The sequence below is a fragment of the Emiliania huxleyi genome (assembly GCF_000372725.1).
Source record: "Emiliania huxleyi CCMP1516 unplaced genomic scaffold EMIHUscaffold_457, whole genome shotgun sequence".
Lineage (NCBI taxonomy): Eukaryota > Haptophyta > Isochrysidales > Noelaerhabdaceae > Emiliania > Emiliania huxleyi.
The window spans coordinates 21,279-37,161 of record NW_005198558.1 but is presented as its reverse complement, the minus strand read 5'-3'; the positions used below and the strand labels follow the sequence as shown (position 1 = coordinate 37,161).

General features: G+C 66.4%; 5 protein-coding genes across 5 annotated transcripts in view; 3 read left to right on the top strand and 2 right to left on the bottom strand.

Moving 5' to 3' along the window:
- Positions 1-3,178, bottom strand: part of EMIHUDRAFT_119153 (hypothetical protein) — a gene marked incomplete at both ends in the record, with an annotated part of 4,734 nt that extends 1,556 nt beyond the window's left edge. The window contains 6 exons of the mRNA XM_005768478.1: positions 14-98; positions 226-507; positions 548-889; positions 1,040-1,720; positions 1,826-2,010; positions 2,143-3,178. Coding sequence (XP_005768535.1) covers positions 14-98; positions 226-507; positions 548-889; positions 1,040-1,720; positions 1,826-2,010; positions 2,143-3,178 — 2,611 coding nt within the window. The remainder of the gene's footprint in view (positions 1-13; positions 99-225; positions 508-547; positions 890-1,039; positions 1,721-1,825; positions 2,011-2,142) is intronic.
- A 2,116-nt stretch (positions 3,179-5,294) lies between these two features.
- On the top strand, positions 5,295-7,326 carry EMIHUDRAFT_76106 (putative mercuric reductase; the record flags this gene model as incomplete). The annotated part of the gene is made up of 5 exons (XM_005768477.1): positions 5,295-6,065; positions 6,163-6,282; positions 6,381-6,716; positions 6,784-6,828; positions 6,982-7,326. The coding sequence occupies 5 exons, from the start codon at positions 5,295-5,297 to the stop codon at positions 7,324-7,326; spliced, it is 1,617 nt and encodes a 538-aa protein (XP_005768534.1).
- A 209-nt stretch (positions 7,327-7,535) lies between these two features.
- Positions 7,536-8,482, top strand: EMIHUDRAFT_459215 (hypothetical protein; the record flags this gene model as incomplete). The annotated part of the gene is made up of 2 exons (XM_005768476.1): positions 7,536-7,807; positions 7,892-8,482. The coding sequence occupies 2 exons, from the start codon at positions 7,536-7,538 to the stop codon at positions 8,349-8,351; spliced, it is 732 nt and encodes a 243-aa protein (XP_005768533.1). The 3' UTR covers positions 8,352-8,482.
- A 1,242-nt stretch (positions 8,483-9,724) lies between these two features.
- EMIHUDRAFT_245354 (hypothetical protein) lies at positions 9,725-10,196 on the bottom strand (the record flags this gene model as incomplete). Its single annotated transcript, XM_005768475.1, has 2 exons — positions 9,725-9,829; positions 9,900-10,196. The coding sequence occupies 2 exons, from the start codon at positions 10,194-10,196 to the stop codon at positions 9,725-9,727; spliced, it is 402 nt and encodes a 133-aa protein (XP_005768532.1).
- Positions 10,197-11,835: 1,639 nt separating this feature from the next.
- On the top strand, positions 11,836-13,893 carry EMIHUDRAFT_119150 (hypothetical protein; the record flags this gene model as incomplete). Its single annotated transcript, XM_005768474.1, has 6 exons — positions 11,836-12,126; positions 12,252-12,389; positions 12,547-12,657; positions 12,908-13,378; positions 13,492-13,580; positions 13,659-13,893. The coding sequence occupies 6 exons, from the start codon at positions 11,836-11,838 to the stop codon at positions 13,891-13,893; spliced, it is 1,335 nt and encodes a 444-aa protein (XP_005768531.1).
- Positions 13,894-15,883: the final 1,990 nt, after the last annotated feature.

Below are 15,883 nucleotides of genomic sequence, written 5' to 3'. Positions count from 1 at the left end.
GCACGCAGCGCACCCGCCCGCTCTCGCAGCTGCTCCTTCTCGGTGGCGACCCGCGACGCTGCGTGCGAGATTGTCTCGCGGCGGAGCTCGAGCCGCGCCTGCGTGGGGAGGAGACAAGAGGCGTGAGGGCCTCCCCCTGGGATACCTCTCCCCGTGGGAAACCCTCTCCCCCTGGGAGTGCCGTCTAGGGAGGGGTAGAGCGGGGCGGCGATCAAGCGAGCGCACAGCGCCTCCAAGCTGCACGCCGCCATCCGAGTCAGACCGGCAGGGGTGCGTCATCACATCGAGGTATCTAGGCAGCTGCGCCGTGGGCTTGGAGAAGCCGCCGCGCACCGCCTCGATCCGCTCCTCGGCGGCGGCAACCTCGGCGTCGCACGCCCGCACCGCCGCCTCCTCCGCCTCGAGCAGCGCGCGCAGCTCCGCCGCCCGCTCCTCGTGCGCCCCCCGCCGCCCGAGCGACTCGTCCCGCGCGGCGACGTCGGCGGCCGCCGCCTCTGCAACCTGAGCCTGTGCCGCACGGCACGGACGTGTCAATGGACAAGTGCACGGCGTGGTCGACGGCCGCCTCCGCTGTCTGCGCCTCGAGCGCCTCCGACCCCGCGCGGGCCTCCCGCTCGTCGACGCGCAGCCGGCGCGCCTCGCTCCGCAGCCTCTGCCGCTCCACGGCCTGCCGCTCCGCCTCTGCCGCGCAGCGCGCCGCCGCCGCCGCCTCCTCGGCGCGCTGCTCCGAGACTTGAGCGTCGCGCTGCGCGCGAGCCTTGGCCACCGCGGCCTTCGCCGCGCCCGCGGCTGTCTCGCTCGCGGCGGCGAGCGCCTCGCTGCACGTCTGGAGCCTGCTATCCGCAGCGTTGACCGCGGCCTCGGCGGCGGCGAGCCGCGACCGCGCCGCCTGATCGAGCAGGAGGAGGAGGGGCACTCACCTCTTGGGCGACGGCGACGGGGAGGGGATGCAACCTCGCTCCCCCTCGACCACATCTCGGCGAGAGAACCCCGGCGCGTTCCCCCCCCCTCCTCGGTCTCGGCCCCGTCTCGCCTCGACGGCGGGCTGCAGCGCCTCGGCGGCCTCGTAGTCCTCTTCTGCCGAGCGGGCCTGCTGGTCGCGCTCCGCATCGCACAACGCACGCGCCGCGCCCTCCGCCTCCGCAGCGGCGCCGCGCCGCACGGCCAACGCGCCGGCCGCCTCGGATCGCCTCGCCTCCGCCGTGGCAGCAGCCTTCCGCGCGCGCGCCTCCTCCACCGTCTCCGGCTCGAGCAGCAAACCGCCGCCGCCGCTCGCGCTCACTGCGGCCGCCGTGGCGGCGGCGGCGCCCGCCTCTGCTTGCGCGCACGCGGCGTCGCCGCTGTCCGAGAGCGGCGGCGCGGGCGCGGAATCGCCCGCCAGCGGCGTCGCGGCGTCGCTCTTGCCGCTCGGCGTCGCAGGCGGCAGAGGGGGCCGCTGCTGCCGCGCCGTCGGCCGTGGCGGCGCTCCCGACGTCGGCGTCGGCGGCGCCTCCGCTGCGGCGTGCGGCCCCCCGTCGGGTCCGGCGGCGTGGGGCGCGCGGATCGTGAGCCCGCTCAGGAGGGAGGAGCCGAGCCCTCCTCCCCCGCCAAAGAGGGAGGTGAGCGCGGCGCCGATCTGCCCGCCCGCAGAGTAGACGCCGGCGCCGCTGCCCTCGCCGCCCGCGCCGGCGATGTGGCGGCTCCCTCCGGCGGCGGGCTCGGCTCGCGGACAGCGGTGCGCCTGCGCACGGCGAGGCGCGGTGAGGAGAGTGCGGAGGGCGTGGCGCGCGGAGGGCGGGCGCGGGAAGGGCTCGCGTCGACGCGCCTCCCCGCCGCCCTCGGGTACGCCCTTGGCGTCCCGCCGGATCGGCGGCGACTGCCGCAGCGGCGGCGCCGTCCCTCCCGCCGCCTCGGCGGCGGGGAAGGCTTCCCCCGAGAAGAGGTCCGGCGGAAGAGGGCCGGAGAGCGCGCGCGACGGCGGCGGCGGCGCGCCGCCCCGCCCGCCGCTGAAGCCTCCGGAGGTGGAGGCGCCTAGGGGGCGACCGAGGGGGCGACGGGAGGGTATGAACACAGAGGGCTGGCGGTGGGAGTACGGTCCCGATGGGTCGCAGCCGAATGCGCGTCTTCTCGACTATCTAAGACGGAGCATCTAAGACGGAGCACCGCTCGAGGCGGAGTGCGGCGAGGCGCGGCCGCTGCCCGGCACGGGCGTGCCTCCCGCAGGTTGGCAGCGGATGACGAGCCCACCGAGCACGCCCCCTCCGCCGCCTCCCGCACCGCCGTTGCTCCCTCCCCCCCCTCCGGCCGCCGACAATCCCCCGTACGGTAGGCACGCAGAGTCAGTCGAGCCGGAGCCGAGCGAGCTCGCGGCAGAGTGGCGAAGCTCCGGACGGTCGCCACTCCTGTCGCCGCCCCGGTCGCCGCCCCAGTCGAAGCGGAGCGGTCCCGGTGGCGGTCGCTCCGGCGGCGGCGGCGACGGAGAGCCGAACCCGCCGAATCCCTCGCCCGCAGCTCCATTTGGCGGAGTGGTGGCCGGCGTCGGTGGGCCGTACCGGCCGCCTGCGCCGGCGGCACCCGGCCCTGCTCCTCGCGCGCCCAGCCCGCCCAGGGAAGAGGCGTGCGTCGAAGGCGACACGTGGGCGAGCGCCGCACCCTCCGCCCCGCCGCCGCCTCCCCCGCCGCAGGACGCGTCTGCCAAAGAGCCGACAGTGCAGCCTCCAGCGCAGGCTCCACTGGCCACCGGAGCTGCGGGGGGGTCCTCGCCCTCCTTGGAGGCCCAGCCGGGGCGGCGCGCCTTGGCGGTCTTCTTCTTTGCCCGCACGGCCGCCGCTGGGCCGGAGGGCACCGCCGCTGCCGTGCCCGGCGGGATACCACAGCAGCGTAGAGCGGCTGGCACTGGAGCAGCCGCGGCGGGCAGCGACGGGGCGGAGGGCATGGCCGAGGCGGCGGAGATGGCACCAAGGCCGCAGCTCGCAAACGGGTCGGGCGGAGGCGCGGGTGGTGCGGGCGCCTCTGGCGCGTTGAGAAAGGCGAATGAGGAGCTGCCGCCCTCGGCAGGCGCCCCGAATCCCTCAAAGCCGCCCTCGCCGTCATCGGGCGCAGCGAGCTCCGCCTGCGCAGCCGGCTTGTTGAGGAAGCCGAACGAAGAGGAACCCTCCTCGCCGTCGCCGCCGGAGCCCATCTGCAAGCCCGCGAACATCGCCTGCGCTTGCGGCTCGGCGCGCAGGCACCGCGAGAGAAGAAGAAAAACGATACTCTGGCCCGGAGGCCGCCCCCGAGCATCCGGTCCGCTGGGTGCGCTTCTTAGCTCCCCGGCCCTGGGTGTGAGGTTGCCGACTGCACTCCAAGAGTGCTCCAAGTGCCGGACGTCCCGTCGGCTCGCAGCATCAGAACAGCGTCAGAGCAGTGTGCAGGCAGCGCACGGAATGACAATCCCGTGGCTGAAGTGGTAGGCCGCGACTCAAGGGTGAAGGGATTTGAGGCGCTGCGCTGCAACCCCAGTGGTGCGGCGCGATAGCAGGGACCAGCAGGTGCGGCTCTGTGAGCACTGAGGGGAGGGTGTAAGAGATGTGAAGTGTAGATCGCTTGGAGCGGTGTACCGAGGTGTTGGAAGTGTCAGGTGCCGAGAGAGGCCGAGAGACGCGCCGCGCGCGGGGGCGTGATCTCCTCGTCCGTCGCGCCTCGTCTCACCGCTGTGCGGCCCGCGCGGACTGTCGGTGGGGTGCTGGTGGCCGCCCTGCTCGAGCTAGTCACACGCCGTCTGTCTGGCGCGTCGTGGGTTCCGATCGGGGCGAGTTTAAAAATACCCTGTAGCTTTGTACCCTATAGCTTTGTACCCTGTAGCTTGGACGGGGTGCACTCATACCCCGATGTACACAGATGCGTTTTCTGTTGTTGGCGGAGCAGGCGTGGCGGGTGCGAATGCGTGTCCGCGCAGGCCGCACAGGACCTTGCTGGCGCAGAGCATGCTGTGGCTGCGTCCCTCCACTGATGGCGGCACCGCACCGTCCTCGTCGTCGCTGAGCGCCTGCCGAGACTGGGTGGAAGGGCTGGACGGCGCCTCGGACACGTCCTCCTCCAGCCCGCTGGAAGTGTCATCGTCGGTTGACACCGCCGTGGCGAGGACTGCGGACGCAAGGTTGAGGAGCCAATGCTTCTGCATGAGCGGCGCGCCCCGCCTCAGCTCGCACTGCGCCAGTGCCGTGAAGAGGGCGCGGTCCGACGGTGATAGGCGCTGCACATCGGAGGCAGCACCAATGCGGGCCATGCGGTCGCCCCGGAGCATTTGGCCGATGCGCTGGAGGCGAAGGCGATGCGTCCTCTTGTGGATCGCGCTTGCTTCGAGACCGCGGAGCGTCATACTGCGTTGCGTGTTTCGTGGGGTGGGGAACGGGTGGCGTCCCCGGGGGTTCGCGCTTCGTGGCGTCTTTGTAATCTACCGTAATCAACGAAGATCTCAAAAAAGAAATCTTTTCGGGGTTTCTTTCTTTTTAAGGTCTCCCATACACATGCACAGACACACAGCCCCTTCCCCTTCCCCCTCCAAGACCTTCCCAAGGGCGAGGACACGCGCAGGGGCCGCACCTCTAGCGAAGCCCACAGAGTGGGAGACTCCTATCACCGCCCTGCCACCCACGTGAGCCTTTTGGCCGCCTCTGTCAGTGTGCCCGTGGTAGTGAGAGACTGCTGGTGAGAAGCCGGAGGAAGGTCGCTAGTCGAGAGATATCGCCAGTGGAATAGGGAGTCCACCGTGCTGCGAGCCCGTCGCTGTCCCTTGTCAGGAGCAGGAGAACTAGGAGAGCGCAACCAGTAGGAGGCCCGCGCCTGCCCCCGTGCCGCCGGGTGCAACCTGTCCTATACGAGAGAGGAAAATCCCTGGGACCCTGTCGTGTGGGTGAACCCTGCCCAGCCCCCCTCCGTGTCGCGATGCGCTCCCCGCTCCCGTTCCCCTGTGTCCCTGATCGTCCTTACAAGATCCTGCTCGCGCAGGTGGGGACCCTGTCCTTCTCCCACCCCTCGTTTGGCGTGCCCGTTTTATTTATTTATTTATTTATTTAGGTCTCCCATTTCTCCCGTTCTCTCGAGGCTCTCGGGGTTAATGCTACAAAGCAAACAAACTCTCTTAATGCATGCGGCTCCTCCGTAACAACTTAAATGCGGCTCCTCCGCAACAACACGTAACACCATGTGTTTGTGTGTGAGAGCGAGAGTAACAAACAAAGTGAACGTTACGCCAAACCAGGATGGGGCAAGGAGTATTTCTTCCGGAGCCGCGCGATGTTTCCCAGAAGAAGCGAGGACTTGGTCCAAGTTTGATGGCGTCCTCGTGGTCTGACGCCCCTCCTGCCTCGTGGTCTGACGCCCCTCCTGCCTCGTGGTCTGACGCCCCTCCTGAGGAGGCCCGCGCGCTCGACGTGTGGCCGCTCGACGAGAGCAACGTCAAGCTGCTCGACGCCGTCCGTCCTCGTGCCTGGGAGGGCCCGACTGAGGCGGAAGCGGCCGGAGAGTACGACATCATCGCAATCGGCTCGGGCGCGGGCGGGCTGGTGACGGCCAAGCAGGCGGCGCGGCGCGGTGCGCGCTCTGCGCTCATCTCGGGCCACCTCGCGGGCGGCGACTGCCTCAACGTCGGCTGCGTCCCGTCCAAGGCGCTGCTCCACTGCGCGCGGGCTGCGCGGGAGGCAAGGGCGGCGCTGGCCGAGGGGTTCCTGGTCGCCGCTGACGGTACCGCGCCCAAGCTGGAGGTCGATTTTGACGCCGTGATGGCGCGGATGCGCCGGCTGCGCGCCCACATCGCGCCCGCCGACTCGCACGAGGGCTCTGCGGCGGCGGGCGCGCACGTGTACCAAGGCTGGGCAAGGTTCTCCGGGCCCGACACGGTGGTGGTCAACGAGCGCACGCTCCGCTTCAAGAAGTGCGTCATCGCGACGGGAGGCCGCGCCGCGGTGCCGCCCACGCCCGGCCTCGCCGCCGCCCCTTACGTCACCAACGCGACGCTCTACAACCTGACTGCGCTCCCTCCGCGGATGGTCGTGCTCGGCGCGGGCGTCATCGGGATGGAGATGGCGCAGGCGAGGCGCTTAGGCGTGTCGCGGCTAGCTCTCTCGGCTGATCTCGGTGAGAGCAGCTTCTCCTCGCCCGCCGCCTCTCCCAGACCGCGCCGGAGCCCCCGTGCCGCCGCAGGCCTTCGCCGCCTTTGGCTCTCAAGTGACGGTGCTCGCTCGCTCGGCGGTCCTGTCCAAGGAGGAGCCGGCGGCGCGAGAGGCGGTCGTCAAGGCGCTCGAGGCCGACGGCGTCGCCTTCGTGTCGGGCGTGGACGTCAAGGAGGTGCCGACGCTGCGGCCGCGACCGCCGAGGCGCACTTGCAACGTTCTCTGAAGAGTCTCGGAACCGTCCCGTAGGTGCAGACGCTGCGGCAGCAGCCAGACGACCCGCGCGCCTTCCCTCTGCTCAAGCTCGTGCTGGGCGGCGGCGGCGGCGTCCCGGCGGAGCTGGAGTGCGAGGCGCTGCTGGTTGCGACGGGCCGCACGCCGAACGTCGACGGGCTCGGCCTCGACGCGGCGGGCGTGGCGCACTGCGGCAAGGAGGGCATCGCGATTGACGACCTCGGAGCCACGTCCAACCCGCGCGTGTACGCGGTCGGCGACTGCGCGGCGGGCGTGCCTCGCTTCACGCACATGTCTGGCGAGATGGCCAAGCTGGCCGTGCAGAACGCGCTCTTCGGCGACGGCTGCAAGGTCCCCTCGCTCAACTGCGGCTCATGACTGATTGTGAACGAAGGATTCATCAGGCGACGGCTGGAAGGTCTCCTCGCTCGTGGTGCCGCGCTGCTGCTACACCGAGCCCGAGGTCGCCTCGCACCGCAGACATGAACACACAGCCGCTCTGAAAGCTCTGGGGCTCCTGTCTCAAGACATGGAGTTGCGGCAGCCAGACACTTGGCCGGCTCTCGCGCGCGGAGGAGAGCACGTGTCCGTGTCCCCTTCCCCCGGCCACCCTCAGGTCGCCTCCGTCGGGCTGACGAGACGCGACGCCGAGGCGGCCGGCGTGGCGGTCGACACGTACTCCTCGTCGCTCGAGCACAACGACCGCTTCATCCTCGAGGGGCAGGCGGCCGGAGGCGGCATCGTCGAGATCCACTGCTCCAAGGACACCGACACCATCGTCGGCGCGACCGTCGTCGCCGCCGGCGCGGGCAACATCATCAACGAGGTGACCCTCGCCATGCAGGCTGGGGTGGGGCTGGGCGCGGTTGCGAGGGTCATTCACCCGTACCCGACCGTCGGGGAGGGAGTCATGCAAGCCGGCCTTGGCTACATCCGCAGGCATTGGGCCAAGCTCAACTGAGGGGTAACGCGCGCCGGCGGCGGGCGTGCCGTACGTAGCTCAGCACGAAAATACCCGAAGGAGGAAGAAAGAGAAAGAAAAGGAAACCCGGCCGCCACGGCCCGCCAGGACGGCACGGCACTGTGGCGCCGCCCACCACACAGGATCTTCGCGCTCTCAATCTTGATTCGGAAAACATCTCGTCTCTTTGTTCAAACTCACTACTCGCAATGATCCATTCCGCCCTCCCTGCACTGCTGCACGTTGCGGCGACGCCGCGTGCTGCCCCAGAGCTCGCGCTCGCGTCGCATGCTGCCGACGCGGCTGCGCTCTTTGGCAACATGCAGGGCACGGCGGCACTCCTCACAGGCGGCCTCGTGCCGCTCGCGAGCTTTGCCGGACCAAAGCCACAATCCTCGGACTCGCCGAACACCGCGCGCCTGAAGCGGCTTCACATGCTGGTTGCGTGGACGTCGCTTGTGTCGGAGCTCACCGCGATAATGTGCGTGCCTAATCTCACAGCCGCTCGGCTCACAACAGGCATGTCACTCGACTCTGCAGAGCTCATCCTGCTCTGTGACTGCAGGTACGCAACCATCGCCAGGAACGTGCTCTTGGAGGCGGCTGTGCCGCACACGCACAGCCTCAAGGAGCTGCTGTTGCGGGGAGAGTACGCGCTCGCGTGGACGGGAGTGAACTCGCACTTTCTGTTCGGGCTGCTCGGATTCGTCAGCACCGTGAGTCTCAACGCGTGGCTCTCCTTCGGCTGTAACTGCGCCGGCGGACGCATCGGCCCTGCGCTGGCGTGCGGCGCCTCGTCGGCGCTCCTGTTGATGCTCTCGGTGGTCAACTCAGCGGTTGGCAAGGGCGATGCGCAATCGGTGCAGCACTTGCCGTCGCTCCTCGGCCTCTTCCAGCGCTACGCTTTTCTGCTGCTCGCCGAGGTCTTTGTGCGCCGTAAGATGCTTATCGGCATTGCGATCGCCCTCAGCGCGGTGGCGGTCGTGCAAGGCGCTCTCTGGGTCGTGCAGGTCCCAGGAGACTGACCTCAACGTGAGATCTATAGACTAAAGAGAGAGGAGTTTGTGTTGTTGCTGTGAGGAGCAGAACAAACCTTCCTCTCTCACACACTCACTGCTCTGTCACTGGCACATGCCTTAATAGCTTTTTGGCTTAAGCCTACGGCTTTATAGGGCGGGGGTGACGGTGTTCCATGGGGTCTCGTACCATGTGTGGAATCGACCCTATCCATTGCTCAAGTGCTCATGTCACTGGCACGACGCGGGTGTGGAGTTCGATCGGTTTCCGCCCACACAAACCAAGTTTTCGGGGGGAAGTATGAGGAGGGAGAGGAGTGAGCGTCGTGGGGGTCATCAGCGAGGTGTCTGTTCGCAGCGAGGCGCATTAGAGTGAGCAGTCCAAGAGTCCCAGTCCACACTGGAGGGTGTGACACTGGACATCTTGTGTGCCGGGGGGGGAGCAAGGTATGTCAGCATGATTGTGGGGGGGGAGAGTCGTCTTTTTGGGAAGTGTGACGGAGAGGAAGTAGACAGTAGTCCACAGTCGTCTGGCATCACAACGGGCGAGCCCGCAACGTCATATGGCTCTGGCTACATGACAACTTTACGGATTCACGACTACACGAGAGAGCAGCGAGACTGTTCGTGTTCCGCGCTCCCCCCGTATGCGGTCGTGGAACTGGCGCGGCGGCGAGGAGATCAGTCTCTCATCACACCAGGCTGTCGCGCAGGTCGGAACAGATGCCGCAAGTGGCGGGGCAGTCCAGCGCCTGGCAACATTGCGGGAAGGGGTCAGGGGCAGTGGGGCGGGCGGTGGGGTGGGAGTCGGGCGGAGAGACGAGGGCAGCGAGTCACCATCCGGACCGGATTGTACTCGCATTCGCCGTCGGCCGACCAGGAGTGGCAAGCTGGAGAGCGGTCGGCGCATGCGACGGTGCAGGCGCCACACGTTGCTGGACAGCTCCTAGACTTGATCCGGCACGGCTTCGTGATGGGGAGGGAGAGAGGAGAGGAGAGACTGTACTGCACAGACCTGAGCATTTCACTTGGATTCGCCTCGCACCTCTCCTTGCCCCACTTCTTGCACCTCTCCTCATCGAGATCGCGGCATTCCTCATCGCGACGGCAAGAGCCGCAGGAGTGCGGGCAGGCTGGGGAGGGGAGGGGGGGGAGGGGGGGGGGGGGTATCGGACGCCGTTTGCACACCTCACCCCACTCCCTTCTCATAGGACACATGACCTTTCATCATGTACCCTGAATTCAGAGTGCACGCGTCTTGCAGGGCCCACTGCCCACAGTCGGAGTGCGTGTCCGAGCACAAGGAGGAGCACACGCCGCAGGCAAGAGGGCAGACACGCAGCATAAAAGTTCGGTCTGGACCGTGCGACTGCTGGCAACGCCTACGGCTTGAACAATTCCCGAAGTTTCTTTGGGTCGAGCGAATGCGAGGAGGGCGAAACGAGGCGCCCGCTCATCGCCCAGCGGTCGCAAGCTGGGGAGAGGTCCTTGCACGGAGTCGTGCAGAGGCCGCACGAGAGAGGGCAGACTTCGTGCATCTGTTTTGTAAGAGTGTACCGGAGTGAGGGTGACGAAGTGCACTCTGGGGAGGAGGAGGCGCACCGGGCCAGAGTTGGAGTAGCACTCTCCATCCTGGGCCCAGTGTCTGCACTCTGGATGTGAGTCTTCGCATCCCGGCCGGCAGATCCCGCAGGACGCCGGGCACGTTTTGATGACGGTGGTGGCGTTCTCGCCCCAGCAATCTCCGCCGTTTGCCCAGTGCGCGCACGATGTGTGGTGGTCGCTACAGAGGGTGCTCCCGATGGTCCGGCGCGCCGCGAGCGAGACTGCGAGCGCGAGCAAGCTGCGAGGCATGGGCCCGTTTCAAGAGCTATTACCAGCTGTCTCAATCGTTGCATGGACGTACGATTACTCGAGTATCTGCCGAGTTATTATATTAGTAAGCACGCCGGCAGGCAAAACTAAGAGGGGTAATACGTTCGTCAACTCTCTCTGCAGAGTCGGGCCGAAAGAAGCAGGTTACAGGCTTCATGCAAACAAAAGATTCGGACGATTTGTCTTATGAATGAGAGTTATGTACTGTTGAAGGATAGTAATAGGGCAGTTCCAAGCAAAGTGCTCCAAGATATGCGCGAAGTGCAACAACCTACCTGAGTACACACACACACACACAACCCCGGACCCAAGACCACACACACGAGAGTCGCGGAGAACGGACAGCTGAGATAAAGAGAGACTTTTCGATCGAGGGGTCCCGTACCATGCCGCATGCGGATGAATCGACCCTCTCCAGTGCTCAAGTGCTCAAGAGACTTTTTGCGTAGCTGTTGAGTGAGCGCTGGCCGCTGCTTCAGCAGCGTGCACCTCGATCCTGTACCGTGTGTGTTATGACCCCTCCCAATGACCACCCCAGACCCAGAGCCCAGTGAGGGAGGGCGAGACGATCGAGGGGTCCCGTACCATGCGGAATCCGACCCTATCCCTAATCCCTATCCAGTGGCAGTTGCTCAAGTGCTCAAGTGAGCGCTATTCTCAGAGCGGTAAACACCGATATCGTTCAAAGGAACGCTGTTCAAATCGTGATGCTGTTCGCGCTTCATTCACAGAGGTAAGTATAAGCGGAGCAGCTGAGTAGATACACACAGCTAATCCAGTGTTTGTGTTCACACCTGCAAGAGGTGTGAACAATAACGATTTCGGCCTTAGCCGTCGGCATGCCAATAGCGAAAGAAAGAAAGAAAACAGGCACCACAAGGGAGGGATGGGAGGACGGCACGCCGCCACCACACAGGGATTTTAAGGAGAGGAGTGTGGTGCTAGCCGTCGCCCACCCTCGGGCGTCTACCACTTCCTATCTCTCTCCGCAGTTTCTCACCAATTCTCGCAGCGACCTTCATGCCACCTCGCGTTCTTCCCACTCTCGTCGTTCTCTCTCCTGCTGTCTCTTCCCCTGACTCATCGCTCTCCTCGGCCTCGTTCTGAGACGCCGCTGCCGTCTGCCTTGCTCTCGCTGCTTCTCTCGCCTTTCTGCGTAACTCCGCTCTCCTCTCCGCGTATTTTGGTCCCTCGAGTTTATCGAGCTCTCCTCGCGCAAGGACCACATTTCTGACTCCCACTGCGAGCATATCCCGCCCTGTCATGTCGTTGCTCAGGTCCACTCTCGTTTCGAGCACTTGTACCTCAACTGTCGGTGTTGGCACTGGGGTTCCCTTCGGATATATCGTGACAGCCGACGGCGGGATTTCCACTGGTGTTACAAACATACGTGTGAGTGTTAGAGTTGTTTGGTATTGCTAAAAATCTCTCTCTCTGGTGTTTCGTCCTCCTCGGGGTCGTCTTCCCCGGCTTCCTTGCGTTCGGCGTGGCTTACCCTCCATGCCGTGAACAGGCGCTTTATCCACTCTATATTCTTCTCTCGTTCCTCTGCCCGTGCGTTGGTGATGCCAATAGCGTGCTAGTCGCGCCAGTTTCTTTTGTCGAGCAAGATGTGTATATGGCGGCCGATCTGGCTGCCGATCTGGACAAGCTCCTCGCCGCGCTCGGCGGCGCGTGGCTCGTGCTCACACTCCTACGCCGCGCCACCGCGTCGCGTGAGGCCGCCGCTGTGGCCGACGGCTCGGCTGCCCCCTCCGACACGGCTGAAGCTCTCCGCCGGCTGCAGTGGCAGTACCTGCCGGCTTGGCTCCTCTTCAAGGCGGCCGACTGGATGCAGGGCCCGTACTTCCACGAGGTGTACGCCTCGAAGCGGCACGTGGCGACCGGCGAGCCCTTCTCCGATACCGACGTCCGTCTCTGCCCGTCCTGACGCCTCCTTCCCACCGCCGCCCACCGCCAGACCGCAACTCCTGCTACTCTCTGCCGCCCCCTCTCGACCGCATCGCCAACTGCGTGCGAACCTCGCACCCGCAGGTGTCGCGCCTATTTCTCGCCGGGTTCGTCGCCGCCACCCTTGTCGGCACCGCCGCGGGCTCCCTCGTCGACTCTCGCGGCCGCAGGGCGGGGTGTGTGCTGTACGCGGCCGCCGCAGGCGCCGCCGCGGCGTCGGTGGTGTGTGAGCGGCCGGAGCTGCTGCTGGCGGGCCGGGTTGTGGGCGGGATCGGCACGTCGCTGCTCGCGGCGGCGCCCGAGGCGTCCTCCTCGGCTCACTGCCTCCTGGGGTCCGCACCAGCCAGGGGAGATTTGCTTTGCGTCGGGGCGAGAGTAGGCCTGGCTGTGCGCCGAGCACGCGAGGCTGTCGCTCCCCGCCGCCTCCCTCGGCGGCATCTTTGGCTGGGCCTACTTCGGCGACTCGCTCGTCGCCATCGCCTCTGGACAAGTGGCATCTCGCGCCGCCTCTGCGGGCGGGCCTCAGGCAACTCGCCGCCCCTGCGCCGCCCCTGCGCCGCCCCTGCGCCGCCCCTGCGCCGCCCGCCCCTGCGCCGCCCCTGCGCCGCCCCTGCGCCGCCCCTGCGCCGCCCCTGCGCCGCCCCTGCGCCGCCCCTGCGCCGCCCCTGCAGCGCCACGCCTCGAGACCCTTGGACCCACGCCCACCCGCCGGACCGGGTGACGCGCGTGGCCCCGCGCAGGCGCCCTTCCTCGCCTCGCTCCCCCTCCTCGCCGCCGGCGCCGCCATCGCGTCCGCCACGTGGCGCGAGAACCGCGGCGGCAAGGGCGGCGGCGGCGGCGGCGGCGGCCTGCGCGAGGGCGCTTCCATCCTGTTGCGGCGGCCGGACCTGCTCTCGCTGATGGCGGTGCAGGTGCTGTTCGAGGCGTCCATGTACATCTTCGTCCTCGTCTTTGCCCCCGCCATCGTCGCCGCCGCCCCCGCCGCTGCGCGGGAAGGACTCCCCTTTGGAAAGGTCTTCTCTTGCTTCATGGCCGCGTGCGCCGTCGGCTCGGCGACCTTCTCGCTCTGCTCCGCAAAGGGGCTGCGGGCTGAGGCCTTCCTGCTGCCCGTGCTTCTCGGAGCGGCGGGAGCCCTCTACCTCGCCTCCTCCCCCCCCGCGGCGACCATGCTGCAGCGCGCGCTCAGCATGTCGCACAAGCCGCTCTACCTGGTCTTCTGCTTCGCCGCCTTCGAGGCCCGCACCTGATGCCAACCCGACCCGACCCGACCCACGCGCCGCGCCTCGTCCCCGCCCAGGCCGCCCACCCCTCTCGCCCTCCGCAGGCGGCGGTGGGCGTCTACTTCCCTGCCGTCGGCGGACTGCGCGCCGCGTACTTGCCCGGGGCGCAGCGCGGAGCCATCATGGCATTGACGTGCCCACTCCCTCCCTCCCTCCCTCACCCCCTCCCTCTGCGGCGCACCTCAAGCCCCGCCCGCCCCCTCGTCCGCAGCCGCGTCCCGCTCAACCTGCTCGTCATCGCGGTCGCCCTCGCACGCGACCGGCTCGGCGACACGGGCGCGCTCCGTTGCGCGGCGGCGGCGCAGCTGCTCGCCGCCGCCGCCCTCGCATCTCTCTGGGCGCGGGGCGGCGCGGCGGGCAAGGGCGAGGCCCCGGCGGCCAAGGACAAGGGGCTGGCGGCCAGCCCCGCGATGTCGACGCTATCGAGGGCCAAGAAGGCGGACTGAGCACTGTGACCACTTGAGCCGAGGAGAGCCCAGAGGGCGGCCCGCCGGGGGGCCAGAAGTCGCGACGCGCGAGGACGTTGACGCTAAAAGGAAATAGAAAACGGGCGGTAACGGGTTGTCGCCATGTACACACCATGGTCCACAATGTGTGCGTAAAGATATTTTCTGATTTCTCCGCTGCACCGTCGTCTCGCGCGTGTTCAGCCCGGAGGGGGCCGGGTAGGAGGGGTCTAGGTTACCTCTAGCTCTACCTCTGATCACTGAGGGTCCTGCGGCCCTCTTACCTTTAGAGCCGTACGCTTTAGCTTTACTTCTGGGCAGCCGTGGGCCCTGGCTAGTTCCATTTCACAGTGGCACAGCCCGCGTTACACAATCTTGATTTTGGTCATTTGCGCCATTTGGTACCTCTCGGTGCCTTCCAGAGGCAGCTGTGACCCCGCCGAGTGGACGGGGGGCACAGACAAGTGGCGGGGAAGGCCCCGTCCAATTCGGGGGGGTCGCAGCTGCCTCTGCGCGTCCTGGGGAGGTACCGAATTGTCGCCGCCGGAGACGACTCGACGCCGCTGAGATCGGAGATCAAGCTCTGACAGGTCGCACGTCGCTCCTTTGACGCCGACGTGACTCGCCCGTACAGAGCACATCAGTACACGGACTTGACGCGCTCGGTACGACGCCTGCGACCCGTCTCGGGTCAGGTGGCACGACGCTCATCGCGCCTACCAGCGCTGCCGTACAGGTTGCCACGACGAGGTCGAGCACGCTTCTATATGCTCGCCCAGCCTTCCTTTCCATCCCATAAGGTAGCCTGGGAACGGTGGCGGTCAGAGGCAAAGCCTGCGAGGGTGGTGGAACCACATGTCACGGCTACTGCCGGCTCGACCCCACGATAGCCTCCGAAGGCTGACTTTGCGGCACCATCATCGGACGATGTCGACGAGTTGGGTCGCTCTCGCGGTAGCCAGATGACCTCTCATACTAGCATCATCGGCCATGGCCGCAGGGAGCGCGGGGGAGGGCGCTGGGAGCAACACGGAGCTCCGTTGGACGTTTTCAAGATTAGCGTGTCAGAGTGAATTGGAACTAGCCCCTTTACCTCTACCTCTGAGCGACGTAGCCGTGATTTACCTGTGCGTGATCTCGCCTCGAGAGGATCTCTCTCGCGCGCGAGAGAGGCGAGTGAGCAGTGATCTCGAGATATTGCAATCTCGATACAACATAATCTGCGATTCACTCTCCGAGAAAATAAAATGCCCAGCCGCACGAGTGTTTCTGAGAGCCGCTTAGGTGAGTGGCAGACATTTCAAAATAAAATGGGCGCCGCAGGCGCCCCGCGCTGCGTGCCCACCATGATTGGGCGCGCAGCGAGGAAAATTTTGGATGTCGACAGCCTTTTCTAATAGGAAAATGGCCTCCTCGGCGCCATACCGCTTTTCGGCGCACAGCAGAGTTCGCAGCCTGACATGCTGCCTTCCCTTCTACACTTTCAGAATGGAGGCAGCGCCGGGCTCAGCTGTGCCCAGACCGCAAGTCGATTTGTACCAAAGTTGGTAGACAGTGCCAAAACCACGGAATCGAAAATGGCTCTTAAATTCGCGCACCTGGTTTCGCACTGCCGCATGGTGCGAGCCGCCACTCATGAGAAGGTCTCCGCTGCGATGCTTTTGCTGTCTGCATCAATGCAGCATCCCATCGAGCGCGTCACTATGACCTGACCCCTCTGATAACCGACGTCGCCAACGGCAAGCCTGCGTCCGTGTTGCATATGCTCTCCATTCATGTTGCAAGTTCGCATTGCGGTGGATTGCCAATTCGAGCCACTTGAGCAATCATGCACAATCAATGCGCCGAAGAGCTGAGACGCAGATTCTTTGCACCGGGTCAGCAGGCAGACAGTGCAAGGTCCAAGAGGTCGCGGCACTGGTCATTCGCGATGCGGTAGGCGATGCGATCAGCCGTCAGCAAGCGGCGGTGAAGCCTGGTCCATGGCCGG